Here is a 27,207-nt window from a genome sequence, read left to right as displayed (position 1 = left end):
AAAAGAGTTAAAAAAATTAAAGAACCAGTCACAGTCTGAGGGGAGATATTTGCAACACACATGACTGAAAAATGATTTTTATATTTTCATATATTAAAAAAAAACAAGAAAAACAACATTTAAACCAAGAAGTAAAAGATAAACAGCCCATTAGAAAACAATGAGCAAAGGATATGAACAGTCATTGCACAGATGAAATAAAACAAATGGCCAGTCAACAGGTAAGCCAATGTTTAACCTCACCACTAATTAGGAAAATCCAAATGAAATGAAAACAACAGTGAGCCACTCCCTAAGGGGATCAGGACAATTTTCACACCAATGTAAGAGCCAAATTGTTACAAGTGCACTCTGTGTGCACCAGTAATCAGATGGCCCAAAGGGCTTGGTCAAATGATGAGGGGAATCTTCTTAGAGAAGCTTTCTCCATAGTACAAGGCAAGGGCTGGCCTAAGTGAGTTATCTGATGTTCTGTGAGAAGTGCTTTCTGGCAGAAGGCTTTCCCACATTCTTGACATTCAAAGGGTCTCTCTCCTCTGTCAATGAGGCATACTTGCACATAGAAGGCATTTCTGCATTCACTTCATTCATAAAGTTTCTCTCCTATGTGAGTTCTCCGATGTTGACACAGGGATTTCTTCATACTGAAGATTTTTCCACATTCACTACATTCATAGGGTTTCTCTCCTGAATGCATTCTCTGATGTTCAATGAGGCGTGCTTTGACATAGAAGGCATTACCGCATTTATTACATTCATAAGGTTTCTCTCCTGTGTGAATTCGCTGATGTATTCCGAGAGATGAGTGCACCCTGAAAGATTTCCCACATTCGTTACACTGATAGGGTTTTTCACCTGTATGAGTTCTCTGGTGATTATTGAGAGTCATCTTCATTCTGAAGCATTTCCCACATTCACCACATTTATAGGGTTTCTCGCCTGTGTGAATTCTTTGATGTTGGTTTAGGGATTTTTTTGCACGAAAGTTTTTCCCACAATCACCACATTCATAGGGTTTCTCCCCTGTGTGAGTTCTCTGGTGTTGAGTAAGGGATATCTTAACACGAAATGTTTTCCCACATTCGCCACATTCATAGGGTTTCTCCCCTGTGTGAGTTCTCTGATGAATCATGAGGGTTGCCTTCTCAGAAAAGGTTTTCCCACACTCAGTGCATTCATAGGGTCTCTCTCCTGTGTGTGTTCTCCAATGCAGAATGAGTTGTGACTTCCTGCCAAAAGATTTTCCACATTCATTACATTCAAAGGGCTTCTCCCCTGTGTGAGTTTTCTGATGAGCAATGAGGTATGATCTTGCACTAAAGGTTTTTGCACATTCACCACATTTATAGGGTCTCTCGCCTGTGTGTATTCTCAGATGTTCAATAAGATTTGATTTCCTGCAGTAGGTTTTCCCACATTCATGACATTCAAAGTTTTTCTCTCCTGTGCGTGTTCTTTTATGTCCAACAAAGCCTGTTCTCTTGTAGAAGGCTTTCCCATATTCAACAGTTTGATCCAAAGTTTGAATCTTCTGATGCTGAAGGTCATTATCATGACTGAGGGCATTACCCCCAACAGAATTGTTGGCACACAGCAGTGAGAGAGAGCCTTTAAAAACAAATCAGATCATATCACTCTCACTCAAAACCCAACATAGGTTTTCCCTTGTCACAGTGTAAAATTAAAATGCTTAACAAAGCCTATAAAAATTCTACATAATTTAGCCCCCAGCTAACTCTCTGATATCACCTCTTAACACTCTCACCACCCACACTTAAGCCACACCAGCATCTTTGCTGTTCCTATGATATATTGCTCAGACTAGGCTTGGCACTTACTGTTCTCTCTGCTCAGAATACTAAAATTCCACATGGCTCTGTCTCTCTCACTTCACTGATGTTGGTGCACTAATGTTAACTTCCCCAAAGAGTCTTCTCTGACCACATTCCCCAAAAGCACAAACCCCATCACTGTCTATTCTTATCTTGAATTGATTTTCTTTTCACCACCAAACACCATGTACTTGTTTGTTTCTGGTCTCTTTCCCTCATTAGACTGCAAGCTCCAGGAGAACAGAGATATTACTTTATTCACTACTGGATCCCCACACCTAGAATGTGACCAGCATATAGTTGACCTCATTTAAGATTTGGTAGATGACTAAATGAATGTATGAACGATTGCTTGACAACAGAAGGCATCCAAGGCAATGGAAGGAAGGAAGGCAATTGAGAATACTAAAGAGAGACAGACTAGCTAAGAATAAATGCCTAAGCTGAGGCAGGCAGGGAAAGATAAGAGTGGTAAATGACTACAAAGATTGAGATAAAATAGGAGAGAGCACTTAAGTGTGAGTAGGATATTGGGATGTAGGATTTAGGTATCTAAAGCATATAGACCTTTGTCCTCCGGTCATTTTCAAAGAGCAAGGGCCTGTGAAAAGAGATTCCTGAAAAACACTGCACAAACTTAACCTTTGACCTGAATTCCTGAGCTCTTATTTCCCCTATTTTCCATATGCCTAGTTCTTGCTCACTCACCTGGGTAACCATGGCCTGAGGATTCCTCCTCTAATATCCACAGTTCTTCCCCTCGCTCCAACTTGAAGATCATCTCTGGTTTGGCCACGCAGAGGCCTGTTAATGGGAAATGGCACAGGACGTGGGCCAAGTTGTCTGAGCTTTAGGGCCTCTGATGGAGGAGAAAGGTGCATCTTCATGAGCTGCACAAGGAAGGGCGCCCATTGAAACCTTTCATTGGGGGAAGCGAGAACACACACACTCTTCCTGGTGCCCCAAACTGATAAATCATCTGTGACCCCTTGAATCTAGAACTAAAGTATTACTGAACTCTACAAAGGCTGCCCAGGTTACAGCAACCAAGAAAGGAAACACATGCTACCAGGAGTTACATGGACAATAATCCTCACCCACTGATGCCAGGTTGCTGTAGTTCTCCAGCATCACATCCTTGTGCATGGTCCTCTGGGCAGGGTCCAGTCTGTACCACTCCTGTCGGGTAAAATCCACAGCCACGTCTTCAAATGACACAGATCCCTGTAACAACAATCTGCAATGATCAGAATGGGACACATGGAAAAGATGTGTGGGAACTAATTCTTTCAATAGAGCACTTTTGACAGTTGACTAGAAAAAGCTACACTGGTGTCAACTGAAAAAAAAAAAGCACAACGTGAGAGTTGTGGGTTAAGTTTTATTTGGGGCAAAATGAAGACGATAGCTCAGGAGACAGCCTCTCAGATAGCTCTGAGGAACTGCTCCGAAGAGGCAAGGGGGGAGGTCAGTATATATGTGATTTTGGTGAAGGAGGTACATGCAATTAAGCACACATCTTGGTAGAAGGTTGCTGCTAGTCAGAAGGAGCAGATGTTTCTGTTAATGGTTTTAGTGCTTTGCTAGATATGAGAAGATGCAAGAAATTGAGTTCAGAAAATTTTCTCCTGAAAATATCTAACTATCTGAAGGCCTGCTCTGCCAGTTTTTCCCAGAGCACAGAGTACCTCATTCCTGATCTCCACCCTGAACTCCTTTCAGGGTATGTTGAAGGTCAGCGACTGCAGTGGCTAGTGACTTCATCCTTGTAGAGGCAGATAGCAAGTGACAATTTTTAGCTGGCACTGGAAACCTGACCCTGTCTTGCTTGATACTATACTTTGGGGGAAGAAAACACAGAACAGTCCTGCTAGTGTATTAATTTTTCAATTCATGGAGAAAAGACCACTGACTACTGAGTTAACACTCTGTGCCTGGACCTGTCCCAATTGCTGGGGAAACAAAGATAGAGTGCCTGCTCTCAAGGAGCTCGTACCCCAATAAGGAGACTTGCACAGGCATGCCGTGTTTTACTGCGCTTCACTTTATTGTGCTTCACAGATATCACGTTTTTTACAAATTGAAGGTTTGTGGCAACCCTGTATTGTCAGATGATGGTTGGCATTTTTAAGCAATAAAGTATTTTTTAATTAAGGGATGTACATTGGTTTTTTTAAACATAATGTTATTACACACTTAATAGACTACAGTATAATGCCAATGTAACTTTTATATGCACCGGGAAACCAAAAAATTCATGTGTCTCGCTTTATTGAGATATTTTCTTTATTGCAGTGGTCTGGAACCAAACCTCCAATATTTCGGAGGTATGACTGTATGTGAACACACACCTGTGATGAGATGTTACAGGAGCTATGCTGGACATGTGTACAGGGTGCAATGGGCTTTCACAAGGGATGGAATAAGATTCCACCTTGTGTTACTGGGGAGGTAGAGCTTTGAATCCTCAAACAAGAATATAATCTCCCTCACGAATATGGGGCAGTAGTATGAGAAAAGGCAGGAAGACATGAAACACACATGGTGATTTACAGAACTACAAATAGCACAGTATGACAGGAAAACAGTGCTTTGGGCTGTGATGAGATAAAGGGCTAGAGAGATATTCAGGGGCAGACAGTGGAGGGATTTTCACCTTTTTTTTTTTCTGTAGATCATCAATCTCCAAAATACTTGACTCTTTATATGATCAGAATATTTTCTGACCTTCACACAATATAGTTAGATTTATAAGTTATACAGAAGTACTGTCAAGTAGGAGAAAGGGAGAGAATATTACTCCCAGGATAAAAGCATGAACAGCTGGGTTGAGGCTGGTGCCACAATATTGAGAGTAGCAAAACAGGAAAGACAGTGGGTTGGCAGAAGGGGAAATTGAGATAGATCTTGGACCTGAGCTGGAGTGTTTATGTCACATACTGATAGAGACATCCAGCTGGAAGGTGCATATATGATGCTGGATCTGTGAGAGGAGGCTAGGATAGATGAAGGATTGAGAGACAGTAGCATTTCAGCACTAGCTGAAGCCACCAGAATAAACTGGGTGGCTAGGAGAACACAGAGCTTGAGAGAGGCATCAAATACAGAGTCAGCAGGTACACCAATATGACATGAAGACTGAAAGGGGGTGGGAGGGGATCTTGTGGGACAGAGAAAATGAGAAAAAGCCTCTTTTCTTTCTCATGCAGTCCTGCCCCAAAGTAAATCCCAGTGCCAAAGATGCAACCTTGCAGCAGCAGGCCCCTCAAACTCTAAGGGAGAGGAATCCTCTTCTTTGGCCAGAGGAATAGTGGTCTGAAGAGTATGGGAAGGATCCCCATTGCCTTTTTTCTAACCTCTCACCACTTGGCCCCAAGGGTAAACCTAGTTGCAGAAAGTGAGTGCCAGGATGGAGATGAAAGCCCCAACTGTCCAGCTAGAGGACCAAGATGGGGAAGCCCTGGGAACAGGGGTGTGGGGGAGATTGCCCTAACAATATAGCTTCAAAATACATGAAGCAAAACTGAAAGAAGAAATGGGACAATCCACAAATACGGCTGCCAACTTTCATCACCTCTTTTAGTGATGAGTGAAAATCAACAAGGATACAGAAAAACTGAACACCACCAATTATCCAATGAATTGTAGAACATTTCACTCAAAAACTGAGATTAACTGTTTCTTCAAGTACACATGGAATATTCACCAAGCTAGACCATATACTGGATCATAAAACAAACCTCAACACAATCAAAGGGCCCACTGGATACCAAGGAAAATTGACTTGGAACAATCAACTCTGAGATATATCCTAATTAAAACTATTAGAATTTAAAGGCAAAGAAAAATATTCCTCAGGGCCTCCAGGCAAAAGAATTAGATCGGCATCAATTTCTCAAAAACAATGTAGAAAGCAAGGCAATAGTAGAACAGCACATTCAAGAAACTTAAGGAAAGAAAGTACAAATAAAGGAAATTATATCCAGCCAAGATACCCTTCAAGTATCAAGGCCATCAGAAAAAGTTTTGAATAGGCCAGAATATGTGTGCCCTTCCTAAGGAATTTGCTAGAGCTGCACTGTTTAATATGGTAGCCACTAACCACATGTGGCTATCTGAGTTTAAATTTTGATGAATTAAAATGGAATAAAATTAAAAATTCAGTTCCTCAGTCACACTAGGCACATTTCCAGTGCTCAGTAGCCACATGTGGCTGGTTACAGTACTGGACAGTACTGGACAGCACAGATACAGAACATTCCCAACACTGAAGGAAGTGTTAGTGGATAGCACTATACTAAACAATGAGCTTCAACCAAAAACAGTGAATGGGAAAATTCTGGCAAAAGGACTGACAGTAAGCATTTCATATATTTAACGGTAAAGCTAAGACTAAAATAAGGCTGGGGTCATGGGTTGAAGGATAATGTATAAACATTAAGTGTCCTGACAAAGTAGAAAAAATACAACTAAAATATGGGAGGAGAAGAGAAAGAAAAAGGGGGAAACTGAATAAGATCATTTACTGCTGTATAGGTAACAGATGAGAGACAAATTAGATGGTAAAAGATTAATTTTAAAAAGGTAAATTGGTAAAGCCATTATGGAAAACAATGTGAAGATTTCTCAAGTAATTAAAACTAGAACTACTGTATGATCCAGTGGTCCTGCTTCTGGGTATATATCCAAAGGAAATGAAATCACTACCCCGAATAGGTATCTGCACTCCCATATTCATTGCAACATTATTTGCAATAGCCAATATATGGAAATAACCTAGGTGTCCATCAGTGGATGAATGGATAAAAAAGGTCTGGTATATATAGAGTGGAGTAGTATTCAGCCATGAGAAAGAAGGAAATCCTGCCATTTGCAACAACATGGATGAACCTGGAGGACATTATGCTAAGTGAAATAAGTCAGACAGGAAGACAAATATTGTATGATCTCACTAATATGTGGAATCTAAAAAAAAAATTAAAAAGTCAAACTCAGAAGCAAAGAGTAGAATGGTGGTTACCAAGTGTATGGGGGAAATGAGGAGAGATGTTGGTCAAAGATTATAAAATTACATTTATGTAGGATGAATAAAGTCTAGAGATCTAATATACAAGCATGATGACTATACTTAACACTGTATTGAACAATGGAAATATTCTAAGAGAGTAAATTTCAGGTGCACTCATCACACACAAAAAATGGTAACTATGTAAGGAGATGATATGTTAATTAGCTTAACTGTAGGAATCATTTCACTATGTATATGTATATCAAATCATCATGCTGTACACCTTAAATATATACAATTTTATAAATAAATATGTAAACAAAAAGAAAGATAAAAGGGTTGACTAAGAGTACTATAAAAAGGATTAACACAAAGGTAACCACCAGCATAAAAATACAAGTCTTCCTAACTACCAAAAAAAAGTTTAGAGGAAACACTCAATAGAAAAAGAAACACAGTAAATATAACAAATACACACAGTAATTACATCATAAGATAAAATGAGAGAACTGAGAACATATTTGTATTATTTATATTACCAAACAGAAATACAAATAAATGTGAATGGGCTTACTTCCTCTATTAAGAGAAAAAGGTTTTCGGGCTTCGCTGGTGGCTCAGTGGTTGAGAATCTGCCTGCCAATGCAGGGGACACGGGTTCGAGCCCTGGTCTGGGAAGATCCCACATGCCGCGGAGCAACTGGGCCCGTGAGCCACAATTACTGAGCCTGCGCATCTGGAGCCTGTGCTCCGCAACAAGAGAGGCCACGACAGTGAGAGGCCCGCGCACCGCGATGAAGAGTGGCCCCCGCTTGCCGCAACTAGAGAAAGCCCTCGCACAGAAACGAAGACCCAACACAGCCAAAAAATAAATAAATAAATAAAATTAAAAAAAAAAAAAGGTTTTCACATTGCCTTGTAAAGCAGAACCCAACACAATGCTGTATACAAGAGACATGCTTAAAATGGTCTTTCAAAAAGGCTAAAGTTAAAAAGATGGACAAAGATTTAACAAATGAAAACAATATAAAAGCAGGGATTGAAATCCTGATACCAGACAGAGTAGAATTCCAAAAGCAATTATACAAGATAAAGTAGGATACTTCGTAATGTTACAAGCCCTGTTCACAATGAAGATATAACAATAAAGATATTTGTAAATATCTATGCACAAAGTAACACAGCAAAAGCCTACATAAGCTGAAAACTACAGAGATAGAAGAAGAAATAGAAGCTTTCTCTAATGGGAGACTTTTAAAGAGAGAGAAAAAGGGAGGGAGGGAGGGAGGGAGGAAGGAAGGGAGAGAGAAGGAAAGAACAAAAGAAAGAAACACTATACCCAGATCATACAGAATATACTTTTTCTCAGGTGTACATGGAACATTCACAAAACTTGATCATATACTAGGGCACAAAGAAAACAATCTCAGTAAGTTCCTTAAAATTGAAATATTACAAGCAACACTGATCACAATCAATAAAGAAATTTAAGAACTAAAAATGGACAAGCTGATTCTAAAATTAATATAGAAATAAAACCACAAGACTTAGACTAGTCAGAGCAATTTTGAATAAGAAGAAAAAAGTTAGAGGACTGACATTACCTCATTTGAAGACTTATAAAGCTACAGTTTTCAAAACAGTGTAGTATTTTTGTAAAGATATACATGAGAGGGACTTCCCTGGTGGTCCAGTGGGTAAGACTCCACGCTCCCAATGCAGGGGGCCCAGGTTCAATCCCTGGTCGGGGAACTAGATCCCACATGCATGCTGCAACTAAGTCCACATGTCACAACTAAAAAAAAAAAAAAAAAAAAAAAAAAAGATCCTGCATGCCGGAACAAAGATCCCACATGCCGGAACAAAGATCCTGCGTTCCGCAACTAAGAGCTGGTGCAGCCAAAATAAATAAATAAATTTTATAAAAAAGATATCCATGAGACAAAATAGAGTTTAGAAATAGATTCACACATATATGATCAATTGATGTCTGACAAAGGTGTCAAGAATATTCAGTAGGGACCTCCTAGAGAAATGGAAATAAAAACAAAAATAAACAAATGGGACCTAATGAAACTTTAAAGCTTTTGCACAGCAAAGGAAACCATAAACAAGACGAAAAGACAACCCTCAGAATGGGAGAAAATATTTGCAAACGAAGCAACTGACAAAGGATTAATCTCCAAAATATACAGGCAGCTCATGCAGCTCAATATCAAAAAAACAAACAACCCAATCCAAAAATGGGCAGAAGACCTAAATAGATATTTCTCCAAAGAAGACACACAGATGTCCTAACAGACACATGAAAGGATGCTCAACAGCACTGATCATTAGAAATGCAAATCAAAACTACAATGAGGTATCACCTCACACCAGTCAGAATGGCCATCATCAAAAGATCTACAAACAATAAATGCTGGAGAGGGTGTGGAGAAAAGGGAACCCTCTTGCACTGTTGGTGGGAATGTAAATTGATACAGCCACTATGGAGAACAGTATGGAGGTTCCTTAAAAAACTAAAAATAGGACTACCATACAACCCAGCAATCCCACTACTGGGCATATACCCTGAGAAAACCATAATTCAAAAAGAGTCATGTACCACAATGTTCATTGCAGCACTATTTACAGTAGCCAGGACATGGAAGCAACCTAAGTGTCCATGGACAGATGAATGGATAAAGAAGATGTGGCACATATATACAATGGAATATTACTCAGCCATAAAAATAAACGAAATTGAGTTATTTGTAGTGAGGAGGATCGACCTAGAGTCTGTCATACAGAGTGAAGTAAGTCAGAAAGAGAAAAACAAATACTTTATGCTAACACATATATATGGAATCTAAAAAAAAAAAAAAAAAAAAAGGTCATGAAGAACCTAGGGGCAAGACGGGAATAAAGATGCAGACCTACCAGAGAATGGACTTGAGGACATGGGGAGGGGGAAGGGTAAGCTGGGACAAAGTGAGAGAGTGGCATGGACATATATACACTACCAAATGTAAAATAGATAGCTAGTGGGAAGCAGACGCATAGCACAAGGAGATCAGCTCGGTGCTTTGTGACCACCTCGAGGGGTGGGATAGGGAGGGTGGGAGGGAGACGCAAGAGGGAGGAGATATGGGGATATATGTATACGTATTGCTGATTCACTTTGTTATATAGCAGAAACTAACACAACATTGTAAAGCAATTACACTCCAATAAAGATGTTAAAAAAAAAAAGAATATTCAGTGGGGAAAGGATACTCGTCTCAACAAATGTCTCTGGAACAATCAATCAGACAGTCATATCCAGAAAAACTTCAGAATTCCTGAGGGATATTTACTGAACTGTTAAGACTGGTTATCTCCAGAAGATGAGATTATGAGGACTCTTCAAATTAAAATTTTTATGTTTCTGATCATTTAGTTAAGGTAGTGTCCGTCAGGTTTCTCCATTGTAAAGTTACCAATTTTCCCTATGTAATTAATGAGCAATGTGTAGGAACATACCTTGAAACTATGTAAATGTGTTGTTCCTCATTAAACTTTCATCCAATAGCTTTGGCATCCATCAATGATTCTTGCTTGGCTTAATTATTACTAACTAGAATGGTTGCAAAAGGTTATTTTTCTAACTCCATCATTCTTTCCACATTACTAGTTGCCATTAGACCTTAAGGAAGAGCTTTCCTTTCTCCCTTGTTCATACATTTACTATCAGTATGGACTCAAGGTTTATCTTAGTCTCCAGCCAGGCTCAACACCCAGCTGAGTACCCAAAGGCCATATGCACATATGTGGGTAAATGGCCAGAGGGCAGAGAAGAAAGTTTCCTGGGACTCTTTGACATGTAAGAATAATGCACTGTGATTCCAAAATCTGTTGGTCAAGTCCTAACAGGGGCCACAGTTAGATTAAAAGGATATAGGGGGCTTCCCTGGTGGTGCTGTGGTTGAGAATCCGCCTGCTAATGCAGGGCACATGGGTTCGAGCCCTGGTCTGGGAAGATCCCACATGCCGTGGAGCAACTGAGCCCGTGAGCCACAATTGCTGAGCCGGCGCGTCTGGAGCCTGTGCTCCGCAACGGGAGAGGCCACGATAGTGAGAGGCCCGCGCACCGCGATGAAGAGTGGCCCCCCGCTTGCCACAACTAGAGAAAGCCCTCGCACGGAAACGAAGACCCAACACAGCCATAAATAAAATAAATAAATAAATAAATAAATAGATAGATAGATAGATAGATAGATAGAGAAACCTTAAAAAAAAAAAAAAAAAAAAAGGATATAGGGATGCAACAGTTGATGGAATTAAGGTGAAAATCTGCATGAAAATGGGAATATTTGAATAGACTTTATGTGAAGTGCATCTCCTTCATCTAAATGTATTCCTGAGATGGATATTTATGTCTGACTGGGGAATACTTCTCCTACGTAGTATTGTAAAACAAGAGGAATATAAGTTCATCCCTTGGCCAGTATTAATTGCACATGATAAATGAGAACCTTTATAATTGCCCAAGCTCATACAAGTTGTTATTTTGAAGCAGTGTAGAAAATGTGTTGGACAAAAAAAGTTACCATTTTAATTAATGACATGTTAGAAGCTGGAGTGCTGGTCCAACAAATTCTCTTAGAATAGCCCTGAGTGGCCCATGAAAAAGGCGGATGGCTCAGGGAGACTAACAGCAGATCATCAAGGCTTAAATAAATTAGTATCACCTAACAGCATCAGTACTTCCTGATATGGTTTCAACAGTGGAAAAATACAGGAAGCTAAAGGAGACTGGTTCTCAGTGACTGATCCTGCAAATGCTTTTTTCCCTATCTCAATATAGGAAGAGTCAACTACAGTTTGCTTTCATGTGGGAAGGATCCTAATTTACATTTACTGTACTGCCAAAATGTTATTTGAATTCACCAGCTGTCATACTTCAACTGTCATAATTTGGTTAGAAGGGATTTAGACTTAATGCAGGTCCCAAGTATAATAATATACTACATTGATGATATCATAATATTGGAAACTGAAGATTGAGCTAGGACTGACTTAAATGCAATAGTGACACATATGATCAACAGAAGCTAGTTGATAAATCCAACAAAAATCTAAGGGCCCACTCAAATGATGAAATTCTTAGGAATACCCTTAGCAGGAGCCACACGTGACATTCCACAGGCAACAAAAAATGAACTGTTGTTGCCTACTTTTGGTACTAAGAAGAAACACAGCCCATGATCGGGTTACGTGGATTTTGCAGGATGCATGGTCCACATCTGCAAATATTGCTAGCTCCTCTCTATAAAATGACCCAAAAAGAAGGCCATATTTGTATAAGGGCCTGAAAAAAAGTAAGCTATGTCTGAATTGCAAAAAGCGGTAGCTCTCTTGATGTCTTTGGGCATCATGAATGGAACGTTGCTGACAACAGGCAAAAGTGGAATTCAAGAGGGAATCTTATGCTAGAGAAAGAAACATTGTTGCAATAATTCAATTCTGTCTTCTTGATGGTTCTTCCTTTATAAATCAGTTCCCTCTGGATGCTCCTTGAGAAAAAGCATTGCAGTTTACTGCACAGGCAGAAAGACCAACTACATCCATGGTGCACTCTTCCAGGGGAGACATTTGGACACTGTTGGGGATGGTACTTTATCCATGCCACGTCATCTGGACATTGATTAGCAATTTCTTATTTGGTAATGCTCCTCCTGCACAGACTTCTTTGATAACAACATCATCAGAACCCTCAAATTGTGCACCATCTAGCAACTCAGAAAAAAAGAGAACCAGCCAGAAAGGAGTATCAGAAAAGCATGGGGAAGACTTCAAAAAGGAAGAGAGACAGATTAAGGACTCAATGATGGTGAAGATGAAAACACTTGGAATGCAAATTCTATTCAACAGATGTAGTGAGACTAGAACAATATGTGCAATAATCATTGCACTTCTCTTACAATTTAATTCAACTAAAATTCTACTGGGATGTAGGATTGCTTTATGTTTTCCAACTAATCTTTATTTTAAAGTGTCTCTTTAATCCTGCTTAGTGGGTGTGGGTTAAAACTGTAACTCAGAAAAGTCAAGAGAGAAAATAACGACGAACTGGTTGCAAAGTCCCTGCATATGGCAACCAACTGTTAGAAGCCTAAAGAATCTAAAGGTCTTATATATAAAATAGATAAATAAGGTCCTACTGTATAGCAAAGGGAACTATATTCAATATCTTGTAGTAACCGATAATGAAAAAGCATATATATATATATATATATATATGTATGTATGTATGTATGTATGTATAACTGAATCACTTTGCTGTGCATCAGAAACTAACACAACATTGTAAATCAACTATACTTCAATTTTAAAAAAAAGAATCTAAAGGTCTGACACAACTACCTTCCATCAACTTTCTTATGTAGTATTTTATGTACCCAGTATCCCTATGCTCTCAGATGGCATGTTTTGTTTAGAAGTATTTTGGTCAAAAACTCTTAAGCCCACACAAAGTAACTGGTATATCACTGAGTAACTTGACTTTGGGTCAGATGCATTTTAATTACCCAATCAGAGGATAATTTATGTTCACCCTTTCTCTTATCACTCATTAACTGTAAGCAAAATCTTATAGGTTTTAATCTTACTTAAACACTGAATGAAAAAAATATTTTCAAAAAGAGAAAAAGCCATAGGAGTCCTGTAATAGCATTTATGACAAAGTTGTGATTGAAGATACTGTTTCCATCATCCATATGAAGATCCATCAAAAGATTTCTTAACTCTCAAGTATCAGGAAATCTTTACTATAGAGGAATTATCGATTTCTCTGTGGGGACATTGAAATTCATGTGTTTGATTGGACTTCTAACTCTGTTATGTCATCCCAGAATATCAGAGATAAATCTAGACTTCGAAGTTTCTAATTGTGTAGGATTGTTGACCAACATGCCTACATTCTAAAACTTGTTTTGATATTTTCTTCTTTTTATTTCCCTTCCTTTTATCCTAATATTTGTCTATTTATACTTAGAAGCTCCCTAAAAACCACAGGAAAACAAAATTAATAAGTAAATAAATGAACAAATAAAAACTGGCTGGAGATGTGGCCATCTCTAACTTTTTTGGAAGATCTGGGAAGGAAGAGCTGGAGAGGGGTACAGCACTGATCAGGAAAAAGTTGCCATGCATTGCCCAGAATCATCAGCCTCCAAACAGTATTACCATTTAGTGTGAAGAGGAAGATTTTTCACTGTCATCCACTGAATTCCTTACAATTTAGTGAACCCTCTCCTGTGACACAAAAATTCAATTTCCCAAAAAATATCTTTAACAAATAATCATAGATGTACGTAAAGAAACAAATCAAGGAGTTTCACCATCAAATTGTCAATTATAATGAAAACTTACCACCATTGCAAGTGCTCAAAGGATGGAGTGCTATGTAACCACTAAAATTATGTAGAAAATTGTTTCTGGACGTGGAAAAATATTTATCTAACACTCCCAATGTTTCTTTTTTTTAGAAAAGGTAACCATTCTTATTAGTTTTACTTCATTTGCCATTATTTTTTATATTATAGGATAAACCAAGAAAGTAATTGTGTTAATGTCATTATAACACCTCCACCAAAAAAACATATGTAAGTATAATAGCAAAGAAGTAAAAGTTCTGTAATTTTAATCTGAACTGGAAATGAGCTCTGTATTTTTTTTCTCTCTTAAGAACTAGGCTGATTTCTGCTTCTGGGAAAATAGAGTAAATATACTTTTCCCCATTCCTCCTGCTAAGTATGACTAAAAACTCTGAACACCATATACAAAACAAAGTTCTAATTCAAAAAAATACACGCACCCTAATGTTCATAGCAGCACTATTTACAATAGTCAAGACACAGAAGCACGCTGTATCCATCAACAGATGAATGGATAAAGAAGATGTGGTGTATATATATATAGTGCCACTTGGCACTAATGAGGTGACACCCTCTCTTCCCCAGCTGGAGTGAAGTCAGAGGAAGCCAGCTAAAACAGGTTTAAATAAGAACAAGATTCTCATAGCATAATACCAAAAATGCCTAGGTTTCAATTGACAATCACTCATATCAAGAACCAGAAAAATCTCAAACTGAATGAAAAAAAAATCAATAGGTATCAAGACTGACATAACAGAGATAATTATCCAGCAAAGATTTTGAATCAGTCATCACAAAAACGCTTCAGTGAGCATGTCTCAGGAAAAAAATAGAAGATATAAAAAAGACCGAAATGGGCTTCCCTGGTGGCGCAGTGGTTGAGAGTCTGCCTGCCAATGCAGGGGACGTGGGTTCGAGCCCTGGTCTGGGAAGATCCCACATGCCGCGGAGCGACTAGGCCCGTGAGCCACAATTGCTGAGCCTGCGCGTCTGGAGCCTGTGCTCCGCAACAAGAGAGGCCGCGATAGTGAGAGGCCCGCGCACCGCGATGAAGAGTGGCCCCGCTTGCCGCAACTAGAGAAAGCCCTCGCACAGAAACGAAGACCCAATACAGCCATAAAAAAATTAATTAATTAATTATTTTTAAAAAAAGACCCAAATTGAAATTTTAGACCTAACAAACACAATAACTAAAATTAAAAACTCAATGGGTGGGGGCTTCCCTGGTGGCGCAATGGTTAAGAATCCGCCTGCCAACGCAGGGGATGTGGGTTCGAGCCCTGGTCTGGGAAGATCCCACATGCCACGGAGCACCTAAGCCCATGCACCACAACTACTGAGCCTGCGCTCTAGAGCCCACGAGCCACAACTACTGAGGCCTGCATGCCACAACTACTGAAGCCTGTGTGCCTAGAGCCTGTGCTCTGCAGCAAGAGAAGCCATTGCAATGAGAAGCCCTCGCACAGCAACGAAGAGTAGCCCCCACTCGCCACAACTAGAGAAAGCCCACGCACAGCAACGAAGACCCAACACAGCCAAAAAATAAATAAAAAACAAACCAAAAAAAACCACAAAAAAACCTCAATGGATGGCCTCAACAACAGAACAGAGGGGACAGAGGAAAGACTCAGTGAAATGGAACACAGAAGAATAGAAATTACCCGGACAAAATTAACTGGAAAAATACTGCCTCAGGGACCTGTGGGACTATAGCAAAAGAACCAACATTCATGTTATCAGAACACAAAAAGGAAAGGAGAAAGAGGATGGGGCTTAAAAAGTACACGAAGAAATAATGGCTGAAAACGTCCCAATTTGGTGAAAGACATAAATTTACAGATTCAAGAAACAGAGCAAACCACAAATAGGATAAAACAAAAGAAAGCCACACCAAGACACATCCTTAAACTTCTGAAAACTAAAGATTAAAATATATGTACTGAGGGACTTCCCTGGTGGTCCAGTGGTAAAGAATCCACCTTGCAATGCAGGGAACATGGGTTCGATCCCTGGTCAGGGAACTAAGATCCCACATGCCGTGGGGCAACTAAGCCCACGTGCCACAACTACTGAGCTCGTGCATCTCAGCTAGAGCCTGCATGCCACAAACTACAGGGCCCATGTGTTCTGGAACCAGTGCGCCACAACTACAGAACCCACGCACCCTGGAGCCTGTGTGCCACAACTAGAGAAGAGAAAACCCACACGCCACAGCTAGAGAAAGCCCACGCGCCACAACGAAGAGCCTGCGCCCCACAACAAAAGATCTCACTTGCCTCAACGAAGATCCCACGTGCTGCAACTAAGACCCGACACAGTCAAAAATAAATAAATTAATTAAATAAATAATAAATCAATCTTTAAAAAAATAAAAATAAAATAAAATATATGCACTGAAAGCCATGAGAGAGAAACAACACCTTACAAAACAATGTGAATGACAGCAGATTTCACATCAGAAACCACAGATGCCATAGGAGGTAGCATAACATTTTTCAAGTGCTGAAAGAAAAGAACTGTCAACACAGAATCCTATACCTAATGAAATATCCTTCAGGAATGAAGGAGAAATAAAGACATTCTCAGATGAAGGAAAACTAATAGAATTTGTCACCAGCAGACTTACCTTAAAAGAATGGCTAAAGGAAATTCCCTAAACAGAAAATGAAAGATAAAATATAGAATATTGGAACACCACAAAGTAAGAAAGAATACAGTAAATGAAAATGTGGGTAAGTGCAATAGACTTTCCTTCCCCTCTGGAGTTTTTAAATTACGTTTGACAATTAAAGGAAAAAATTTTAACACTGTTTGATCTGGTTCTAAATGTATGTAGACAAGATATTTAAGACAATGATAAACAGGAGACTGCAAAGGGGATTAAAGGGAGGCAAGGTTTCTACATTTCACTCAAACTGGCAAAACGATGACAGCAATAGACAATGATAAGTTATGTGTATATAATGTAATATCTAGAGCAACCATTAAATGAGCTATACAAAGAAATACACTCAAAAACACTATACGTAAATCAAAATGGAATTCTAAAATATGCTCAAGAAACTGGTAGGAAGACAGGGAAAAATAAAACAGAAAACAAAGCAGAGAGAACAAACAGAAAAGAAAAATAGTAAATGTAGGCCTAACATATCATTAATTTCATTAAATGTGAATGGTCTAACTACACCAAGTAAAAGACAGAGACTCATAGAAAGGATTAAAAACATGACTCAACTGTATGGTATCTAAAAGAAAGTCACTTCAAATATAGCGATATAGGCAGGTTGAAGGAAAAAGTATGGAAAAAGATATATCATGCAAACATTAATTAAAAGAAAGCAGAAGTATTGTCCACTATACCTCAATAAAGCTAGACGCATGAGTAGCTATATTAATATCAGATAAATTAGAATTTAGAAAAAAAATTTACCAGACACAGAGAGAGATATATAATGATAAAAAAGTCAATCCATCAAGAAAAACAAAGCAATTCTAAATGTGTATGCAGCAAATACAGAAGCAAAAGCTGATAAAACTGAAAGGAGAAGTAGACAAATTATAGTTGGAAACTTCAACACCCCTTCTCTCAACAATTTACAGAACAGCTAAACAGAAAATGAGCATTCTCAACAACACAATGACCCAACAGGATCTAACTGACACTTACAGAACACACCACCCAACAACAGCAGAACACACATTCCTTTCAAGTGTCCATGGAACATATAGCATATCTTGGGCCGTAAAACAAACCCCAACAATTTTAGAAGAATTGAAATTATACAAGTTATTTTTTCTGATTACACGGGAATCAAACTAGAAATCAATAACAGAAAGATAACAAGAAAATTTCCATACACTTAGAAATGAAACAACACACTTCTAAATAATCCATGGTTCAAAGAGGAAGTCTCAAAGGAAATCCAAAAAATACAATGAACTGAATGAAAATGAAAAAAATACATATTTACAATTTGTGGAACACATCTAAAGCATTGCTGAGAGGAAAATATACAGCACTAAATGCATACATTTGAAAGAGGAAAGTCTCAAATCAAAGATTTAAGGTCCCACACCAAAAACCTAGAAAAAAAGACCATATTGAGGATAAGTTAAGAGTACAAACTTGGAACTAGTAGATAAATAAGTCCAAGAGAGCTAATGCACAGAATAGTGATTATAGTCAACAATACTGTATTATACAAAGTTGCTAAGAGACTAGATCTTAACTGTTACTGCCACAAAAAAGAAATGATAATTATGTGATGTGATTGAGGTGTTTGCTAATGCTACAGGGATAATCATATTGCAATATATAAATGTATCAAGTCAACACATTGTCACTTGTTTTTTTTTTGGCTGCACAGGACAGCTTGCGGGATCTCAGCTCCCCCCCATCAGGGATTGAACCCAGGCTGCAGCAGTGAAAGCCTGGAATCCTAACCACTAGGCCACCAGGGAACTCGCAACACATTGTCACTTTAAACTTACATAATGTTATATGCCAATTATATTTCAATTTAAAAATAAAGAAAAAAAGACCAAAATAAACCCAGAGCACAGAGAGGGAAGAAAATAATAGAAAAGAACAGAAATTAATGAAGCTGAACAGAAAAACAATAGATAAAAATCAATGAAACAAAGAGCTGGTTCTTTGAAAATATCAATAAAATTGATAAACTTTTAGTAAGACTGACAAAAAAAAAAGAGAGAGGACACAAATTACCAATATCAGGAATGAAACAAAGAATATCACTACAGACCCAGCGGACATCAAAAGAGAAATTACTATGAACAATTCTACACTTATAACTTAGATGAAATGAACCAATTCTTCAAAAACCACAAACGACCACAAGTCATCCAATATGAAATAGATAAGTAGCCCTGTACTATTAAGGAAAATTTATCCATAATTTAAAACTCATAAAAGAATCTAAAAAGAATGGATATATGTATATGTATAACTGATTCACTTTGCTGTACAGCAGAAACTAACACAACATTTTAAATCAACTATACTCCAATAAAAGTTTTTAAAAATAAAAAATAAAACTCACCCAAAAAAAGATATCTCTGGCCAGATGGTTTCCCTGGAGAATTTTACCAAACTTTTAACGAAGAATTAACACAATTACATAATCTCTTACAGGAAACAGAAGAGGAGGTAATTCTTTCAAACTCATTCTATGAGGCTAGTATTTTCCTAGGATAGGTGAAAAGGGGCCCCCCAAAGATATCCACATCCTAATCCTTGGAATCTATGAATATCACCTTACATGGCAAAAATAAAAAGGTCTTTGCAGATGTGATTAAGGATCTTCCGATAAGGAGAGTATCTTGTATTATCCAGGTGGGTTCTAAATGTGATCACATGTATCCTTACAAGAGGGAGGCAAAAGAAGATTTGACGCACACAGAGGCAGTGATGTGAAGACAGTAGAGAGATATTTGAAGATGCTGGCCATGAAGAATGAAGAGATGAAGTAACAATCCAAGGAATAGCTGCAGCCCCCAAAAGCTGGAAGAGGCAAGAAACAGATTCTCCCCCAGAGCCTCTGCAGGGAGTAAAGCCCTGTCAACACCTTGATTTTCGCCCAGTGATGCTTATTTTGGATTTCTGGCCTTTAGAACTATGAGAGAATAAATTTCTGCTGTTTTAAGCCACCAAGTTTGTGGTAATTTGTTGCAGCAACCACATGAAACTAACACATTCCCTGATTACAAAACTGGATGAATATAGTATAAAAAAGAAAACTACACACCAATATCACTCATGAATATAGAGGCAAAATTTCTTGACAAAATATTAGCAACTATAATTCATTAATATATTCAAGGAATTATATACCATGACCAATTAGGGTTTATTCCAGGGATGCAAGACAGGTTCAATATTCAAAAATCAATCCATATACTCCACCATGTTAACAGGATTTTAAAAATCACATGATTGTATCAATCAATATAGAAAAAGCACTTGAAGAAATCCAACACTCATTCCTGCAAAAACCAGAATAGAAATAGAAATACAGAGTAACACCCTCAATTTGATAAACAGCATCTAAAACAAAACTACAGCTAACATTATACTTCACGATAAAAGACTGAAGAACAAGAGCAAGGCAAGGATGTCTATTCGCACGACTCTTATTCAACATAGTGCTGGAAGTTCTAACCATTACAATAAGGCAAGAAATGGAAATGAAAGGCATACAGAATAAAAAGGAAGAAATTAAACTGTCTCTATTTCCAGATGAAAAGGTCATAGAAAGCATAGAAAAACACACAAAAACCAAGTGTTTTTCTATATGTTAGCAATGAAAACGTGGACTCCAAAATAAAAAATATGAAACCATTGATAATTACTCAGAAGTATGAAACACTTAAGTATAACCCTAACAAAACTAAAAGTTGCAGTAAGTTAAATTGCTGTTTACTTATTTGCAGTAAGTTCACTTCTTGCAGTAAGTTAAATACTGCAACACACTAGCAATCTTGAGAAAGAAGAACAAAGCTGGAGGCATTACACTATCTGATTTAAAACCCTTGAACAATGCAGGATTAGGGGCATTGACCCTCTGAGCAGTTGAAAGTCCACGTATAACTTATAGTTGGCCCACCATATACTTGGTTCCTCCTTATCCCCAGTTTCTCTGTATCCACAGATTCAACCAACTGTAGATCGTGTAGTACTGTAGTATTTACTATTGAAAATAATCCACATATAAGTGGATCCACACAGTTCAAACCTGTGTTGTTCAAAGGTCAACTATATATTACAAAGCTACAGTAATCAAAACAGTATGGGAGAAAACTATAACTCAAAAAGTTACATGCACCCCAATGTTCACTGCAGCACTATTTACAATAGCCAAGACATGGAAGCAACCTAAATGTCCATCGACAGAAGAATGGATAAAGAAGATGTGGTATATATATACAATGGAATATTACTCATCCATAAAAAAGAATCAGATAATGCCATTTGCAGCAACATAGATGGACCTGGAGATTATCATACTAAGTGAAGTAAGCCAGACGAAGACAAATATCTTATGATATCACTTATATGTGGAATCTAAAAAAAGATACAGGGAGTTCCCTGGTGGCCTAGTGGTTAGGATTCAGCGCTTTCACTGCTGTGGCCTGGGTTCAATCCCTGGTGGGAGAACTGAGATCCCGCAAGCCTGGTGGCACAGCCAAAAAACAAAAAAAGACAGATACAAATGAACTTATTTACAAAACAGAAACAGACTCACAGACACATAAAACAAACTTATGGTTACCTTATGGTTACTTATGGTTACCTCCCCTTTACCAAAGGGGAAAGGGAAAAGGGATAAATTAGGAGTTTGGGATTAACATATACACACTACTATCTATATAAAATAGATAACCGGGGCTTCCCTGGTGGCACAGTGGTTGAGAGTCTGCCTGCCAATGCAGGGGACACAGGTTCGAGCCCTGGTCTGGGAGGATCCCACATGCCGCGGAGCAACTAGGCCCGTGAGCCACAACTACTGAGCCTGCACGTCTGGAGCCTGTGCCCTGCAACAAGAGAGGCCGCGACAGTGAAAGGCCCGTGCACCGCGATGAAGAGTGGCCCCCGCTTGCCACAACTAGAGAAAGCCCTCGCATAGAAACAAAGACCCAACACAGCCAAATAAATAAATAAATAAATAAATAAATAAATAAATAAATCAGGAGCTCTAAAAAAAAAAAAAATCAATTAAAAAAAAATAGATAACCAACCAACAAGGACCTACTGTATAGCACAGGGAACTATACTCAATATTTTGTAATAACCAATAAGGGAAAAGAATCTAAAAAATTATGTATATATATATAACTGAATCACTGTGCTGTACACTGAAACTAATACAACATTTTAAATCAACTATACTTCAATTAAAAAGATAAAAATAAAAATAAATAAATAAATTTAGTGAAAAAAAACCCAGTATGGTATTGGCATAAAAACAGACACAAACAACAACAGAACAGAATAAAGAGCCCAGAAATAAACCCATGCATATATGGTCAATTAATTTATGACAAAGGATCCAAGAATATACAATGGGAAAAGGACAATATCTCCAAAAAATGGCGTTGGGAAAACTGGACAGCCACATGCAAAAAATGAAACTGCATTACTATCTTACACCATATAAAAAATTAACTCAAAATGAATTAAAGAGTTGAATGTAAGACCTGAAACCATAAAACTCATAGAAAGCATGGGCAGTAAGTTCCTTGACATCAGTCTTAGCAATGATTATTTTGGATCTGACTCCAAAAGCAAAGGCAATAAAAGCAAAAATAAACAAGTGGGACTACATCAAACTAAAATGCTTCTGCACAGCAAAGGAAACCATCAACAAAATGAAAAGGCAACCTACTGAATGGGAGAAAATATTTGCAAATTGTATATCTGACAAGGTGTTAATATCCAAAATATATAAAGAACTCATACAGCTCAATAGCAAAAAACAATCCAATTTAAAAATGGACAGAGGATCTGAATAGACATTTCTCCAAAGAAGACATAGCAATGGCCAACAGGTACATGAAAAGATGCTCAACATCACTAATCATCAGTGAAATGCGAATCAAAACCACAGTGAGCTATCACCTCACACCTGTTAGAATGCCTATTATCAAAAGGATGACAAGTAACAGTTGTTGGTGAGGACATAGAGAAAAGAGAACCCTTGTGCACTGTTGGTAAGAATGCAAATTGGTGCAGCCATTATGGAAAACAGTATGGAAGTTCCTCAAAAAATTAAAAATAGAACTACCATATGATCCAGTAATTCCACTTCTGAGTATTTATCTGAAGAAAATGAAAATACTAACTTGAAAAGATATGTGCACTCCCATGTTCATTGCAGCATTATTTACAATAGGCAAGATATGGAAGCAACCTAAGTGTCCATCCAATGGATGAATGGATAAAGAAAATGTGAGATAGATAGAGATATAGATATACACACATACACAATGGAATATTATTCAGCCATGAGTAAGAAAGACATCCTGCTGTTTACAACAACTTGGATGGACCTTGAGGGCATTATGCTAAGTGAAATAAATCAGACAGAGAAAGACAAATAGTGTATGATCTCACTTATATGTGGAATCTAAAACAAAACAAAACAAACTCATAGATATAGAGAACAGATTGGCGGTTGCCAGAGGCAAGAGGAGAGGGTAAAATGGGTGAAGGCAGTCAAAAGGTACAAACTTCCAGTTAAAAAGTAAATAAGTCATGGGGATGTAATGTACAGGCATGGTGACTATAGTTAATAATATTATATTGCGTATCTGAAAGCTGCTAAGAAAGTAAATCTTAAAAGTTCTCATCACAAGAAAAAAAATTCTGTAACTATGTATGGTGATGGATGTCAACTAGACTTACCATGGTGATCATTTAACAATACATACAAATATCGAATCACTATGTTGTATATCTGAAACTAATATAATATTGTAAGTCAATTATACCTCAATTTAAAAATAAATAAATAAATAAAAGTATGGTATTGGTAAAAATAGACAAATTTATCAATGCAACAAATAGAGAGCCAGAAAATAGACCCACACAAATATAGACAACTGATCTTTGACAAAGGAACAAAAGCGATTCAATGGAGAAAGGACAGCCTTTTCAATAAATGGTGTTGAAACAATTTGATATCCATATGCAAAAAGAAAATATCTAGACACAGTCCTGACAACTTTCACAAAAATTAACTCTAAATGGATCTTACACTTATAGGCAAAATGCAAAAATATAAAACTTCTGCATATAGGGAGTTCCCTGGTGGCCTAGTGGTTAGGATTCCAGACTTTCACTACTATGGCCCAGGTTCAATCCTTGGTCAGGGAACTGAAATCCCACAAGCTGCACGGCGTGGCCAAAAAAAAAGAAAGAAAACTTCTGCAAATAACAGGAGAAAATCTAAGTGACTTTGGGTTTGGCAGTGTTTTAAAATATAACACCAAAAGTACGTTACATGAAAGAAAACTGACAAGTTGGACTTTATTGAAATTTTAAAATTCTGCTCTGTGAAAGACACTGTTAAGAGAATAAAGAGACAAGCCCAGAACAGGAGAAAATACTTGCACAACACATATCTGATAAAATGACTTGTATTTAAAAATATACAAAGAGGGACTTCCCTCGTGGTCCAGTGGTTAAGAATCTGTCTTGCAATTCAGGGCACACCAGTTTGATCCCTGGTCAGGGAACTAAGATCCCACATGCTGCAGAGCAACTAAGCCCACGTGCTGCAACTACTGAGCCCACGCACTCTGGAGCCAGTGTGCCACAACTACAGAGCCCATGCACTCTGGAGCCCACACACCACAACTAGAGGGAAGCCCGTGCGCCCCAACGGAGAACCCACGCACTGCAACAAAAGATCCCGCCTGCCGCAACTAAGACCCACCCAACACAGCCAATAAATAAATAAATAAATAAATAATTTTTTTTAAAAAATTCTTTTTTTTGGCTGTGTTGGGTCTTCGTTTCTGTGCAAGGGCTTTCTCCAGTTGCGGCGAGCGGGGGCCACTCTTCATCACGGTGCGCGGGCCTCTCACTGTCGCGGCCTCTCCCATTGTGGAGCACAGGCTCTAGACGTGCAGGCTCAGTAGTTGTGGCTCACGGGCCTAGCCGCTTCGCGGCATGTGGGATCTTCCCGGACTGGGGCACGAACCCGTGTCCCCTGCATTGGCAGGCGGATTCCTAACCACTGCGCCATCAGGGAAGCCCCTAATAAATATTTTTTAAAAATTTTTTAAATAATAAAATAAAATAAAATATCCAAAGAACTCTTAAAAATCAACAATAAGAAACAAACAACCCCATTACAAAATGGACAAAAGATCTGAATAGACACTTGACCAAAGAAAATATACGGATGGGAAATAAGCATGTAAAACCATGTCCAACATCATTTTTCATTATGGAATTTCAAATTAAAACAACAATAAGATACCACTACACACTTATTAGAATGGTTAAAATTCAAAAAACTGACAGTACCAAATCCTGGCAAAGATGTGAAGCAACAAGAATGTTCATTCATTGCTGGTGAGAATGAAAATGATGAAAAACTGTGGAAGACAGTTTGGTAGTTTCTTACAAAGTCTTACCATATGACCCACAGTTGCACTCCTAGTCATTTACCCAAATGAATGGAAAACTGATGTCTACAGCATAACCTGTACATACATGTTTATAGCAGCTTTATTCATAATCACCCCACACTGGAAACAACCAAGGTGTCCTTCAATAGGTGAATGGATAAGCAAACTGTGGTACATCCATACAATGGAATATTATTCAGTGATAAAAATAAATGAGCTATCAAGCCATGAAAAGACATGGAGGAAACTTGAATGCAAATTGCTGAGTGAAAGAAGCCAATCTGAAAAGGCCACAGACTGTATGATTCCAACCATATGACATTTTAGAAACGGCAAAGCTATAGAGACAGTAAAAAAGTGTGGTTGCCAGAGTTTCAGGCAGGGGGAGAGGAAAGATGAATGAATAGCTAAAGCACAGATGAAACTGTTCTGTATGAACTGTAATGGTGGATATATGTCATTATGTATTTGTCAAAACACATAGAATGTGTAACACAAAGAGTGAACGTTACCGTAAACTGTTGACTATAATTAATAATAATGTATCAATATTGGTTAATTGTAACAAATGTACCACACTAATACTACCATCTCAATTATTCTGTAAATCTAGAACTACTAAAAATTAGGTCACTTAATTGTTTTAATGCTCTTAGCATACAATCCAGCAATTGCACTCACGTGCATTCCTTCGATACAAAAATCTTACACAATCACAGCATCCTTATTCATAACAGCCAAAAACTGGAAACAACCAAGATGTTCTTCAACTAGTGACTGGTTAAGCAAACTGTGGTAAATCCATACCATGGAATGCTATTCAGCAATAAAAAGGAACAAACTATTCATATATGCAACAATCTGGATGAATCTCCAGAGAATTATGCTGAGTAAAAAAAGCCAGTCCCAAAAGGTTACATACTGTATGATTCTACATATATAACACTCTTGAAATAACAAAATTATAGAACTGGAGCACAGATTATTGGTTGCCAGGGGTTAAGGAGGGAGAGGGGGAGGAGGGAAGTGGGTGTGACTATTAAAGTGCAACATGAGAGATCCTTGTGGTAAAGGAAATGTTCTGTATGTCAATATCCTGGTTGTGATACTGTATCAATACCAAGGTTTTGCAAGATGCTATGATGGGGGAAACTGGGTAAACAGTACATCAGTACATTGCATTTGAATCTACAATTATCTCAAAATCAAAATTTGTCTAAAAAATAAAAATTTTTGTCTAAAAAATTTTTTAAAGATAAAAAAATGGGAAAAAGTAGGCTCCTCTTACTTACCTCAAATGATCTGCCAGGTTGTCCTGGAACCAGGGCAGGAAACCTCTGGGGTGATTTCCCATTAGCTGGCATGTTGACTCCGAATACCAGCCCACCTTCCAAAGCTGGAGAGGCCTTTGTATGTGGGCTGCAGTCAGAATAAATGGAAGATCCTGCAGCCTCCAATATGCAGAAAGTTCAACAGCTCCACAGAGACACCAACAAATCCTAAAAGGATAGTATCCATGTCATCACTGTCATTCCACATTCACCCCACAAAGTTCAGCAACTCCCACTCTGAGTATTAGTGAGGGTAGATTGTGGAAACAATCATGATATTTGGAGTCAAATTAATGAACTCAGAGTCCGTTACTCTTGGGTGGCTCCACAGGGGGTGCTTCACACTTTACCCAACCAGCTCTTCCCTCAATTCCAGGTTCACGGCAGGTCTGGGTTTGGGGAGAAGGTGGAAGTGAGGCAGTGAATGGTGCTGAAGCCCCATGGGGTAGGCAGGGGAAGGACTTGTCCATGGGGTCCTGGTGAGT

At 38.2% G+C, this 27,207-nt stretch overlaps 1 protein-coding gene and 1 pseudogene across 2 annotated transcripts; one reads left to right on the top strand and one right to left on the bottom strand.

Annotated features, from left to right (window-relative positions):
* Nucleotides 1–181: 181 nt before the first annotated feature.
* Nucleotides 182–26,765, bottom strand: ZNF157 (zinc finger protein 157). 2 transcript variants are annotated; one of them, XM_059910781.1, is made up of 4 exons: nucleotides 26,684–26,765; nucleotides 2,930–3,056; nucleotides 2,541–2,636; nucleotides 182–1,608 (listed from the first exon to the last, which is right to left on the bottom strand). In XM_059910781.1, exons 1-4 carry the CDS (start codon nucleotides 26,753–26,755, stop codon nucleotides 584–586), a joined length of 1,320 nt encoding a protein of 439 aa, XP_059766764.1. In that variant the 5' UTR covers nucleotides 26,756–26,765; the 3' UTR covers nucleotides 182–583. The 2 variants fall into 2 exon arrangements, with proteins under 2 accessions (XP_059766764.1, XP_059766765.1); XM_059910782.1 differs by lacking the exon at nucleotides 26,684–26,765 and having other exon boundaries at nucleotides 2,541–2,722; nucleotides 2,930–3,002.
* On the top strand, nucleotides 10,885–12,738 carry LOC132357014 (UBX domain-containing protein 4-like; annotated as a pseudogene).
* Nucleotides 26,766–27,207: the final 442 nt, after the last annotated feature.

This window comes from Balaenoptera ricei, chromosome X (assembly GCF_028023285.1).
Source record: "Balaenoptera ricei isolate mBalRic1 chromosome X, mBalRic1.hap2, whole genome shotgun sequence".
In the NCBI taxonomy this organism is placed as follows: Eukaryota; Metazoa; Chordata; class Mammalia; order Artiodactyla; family Balaenopteridae; genus Balaenoptera; species Balaenoptera ricei.
The sequence above is the reverse complement of the archived record's forward strand: the minus strand, read 5'-3'. Positions and strand labels throughout refer to the sequence as shown.

Bases quoted from the DNA above. Each gene is read 5' to 3' on its own strand.
- ZNF157 (XM_059910781.1), bottom strand. From the start codon at position 26,755: ATGCCAGCTAATGGGAAATCACCCCAGAGGTTTCCTGCCCTGGTTCCA. The intron at 3,057-26,683 runs GTAAGTAAGAGG...TTGTTGTTACAG, and splicing joins AACCTGGCAGATCATTTGAG to GGATCTGTGTCATTTGAAGA. The intron at 1,609-2,540 runs GTGAGTGAGCAA...TTGTTTTTAAAG, and splicing joins CTCAGGCCATGGTTACCCAG to GCTCTCTCTCACTGCTGTGT.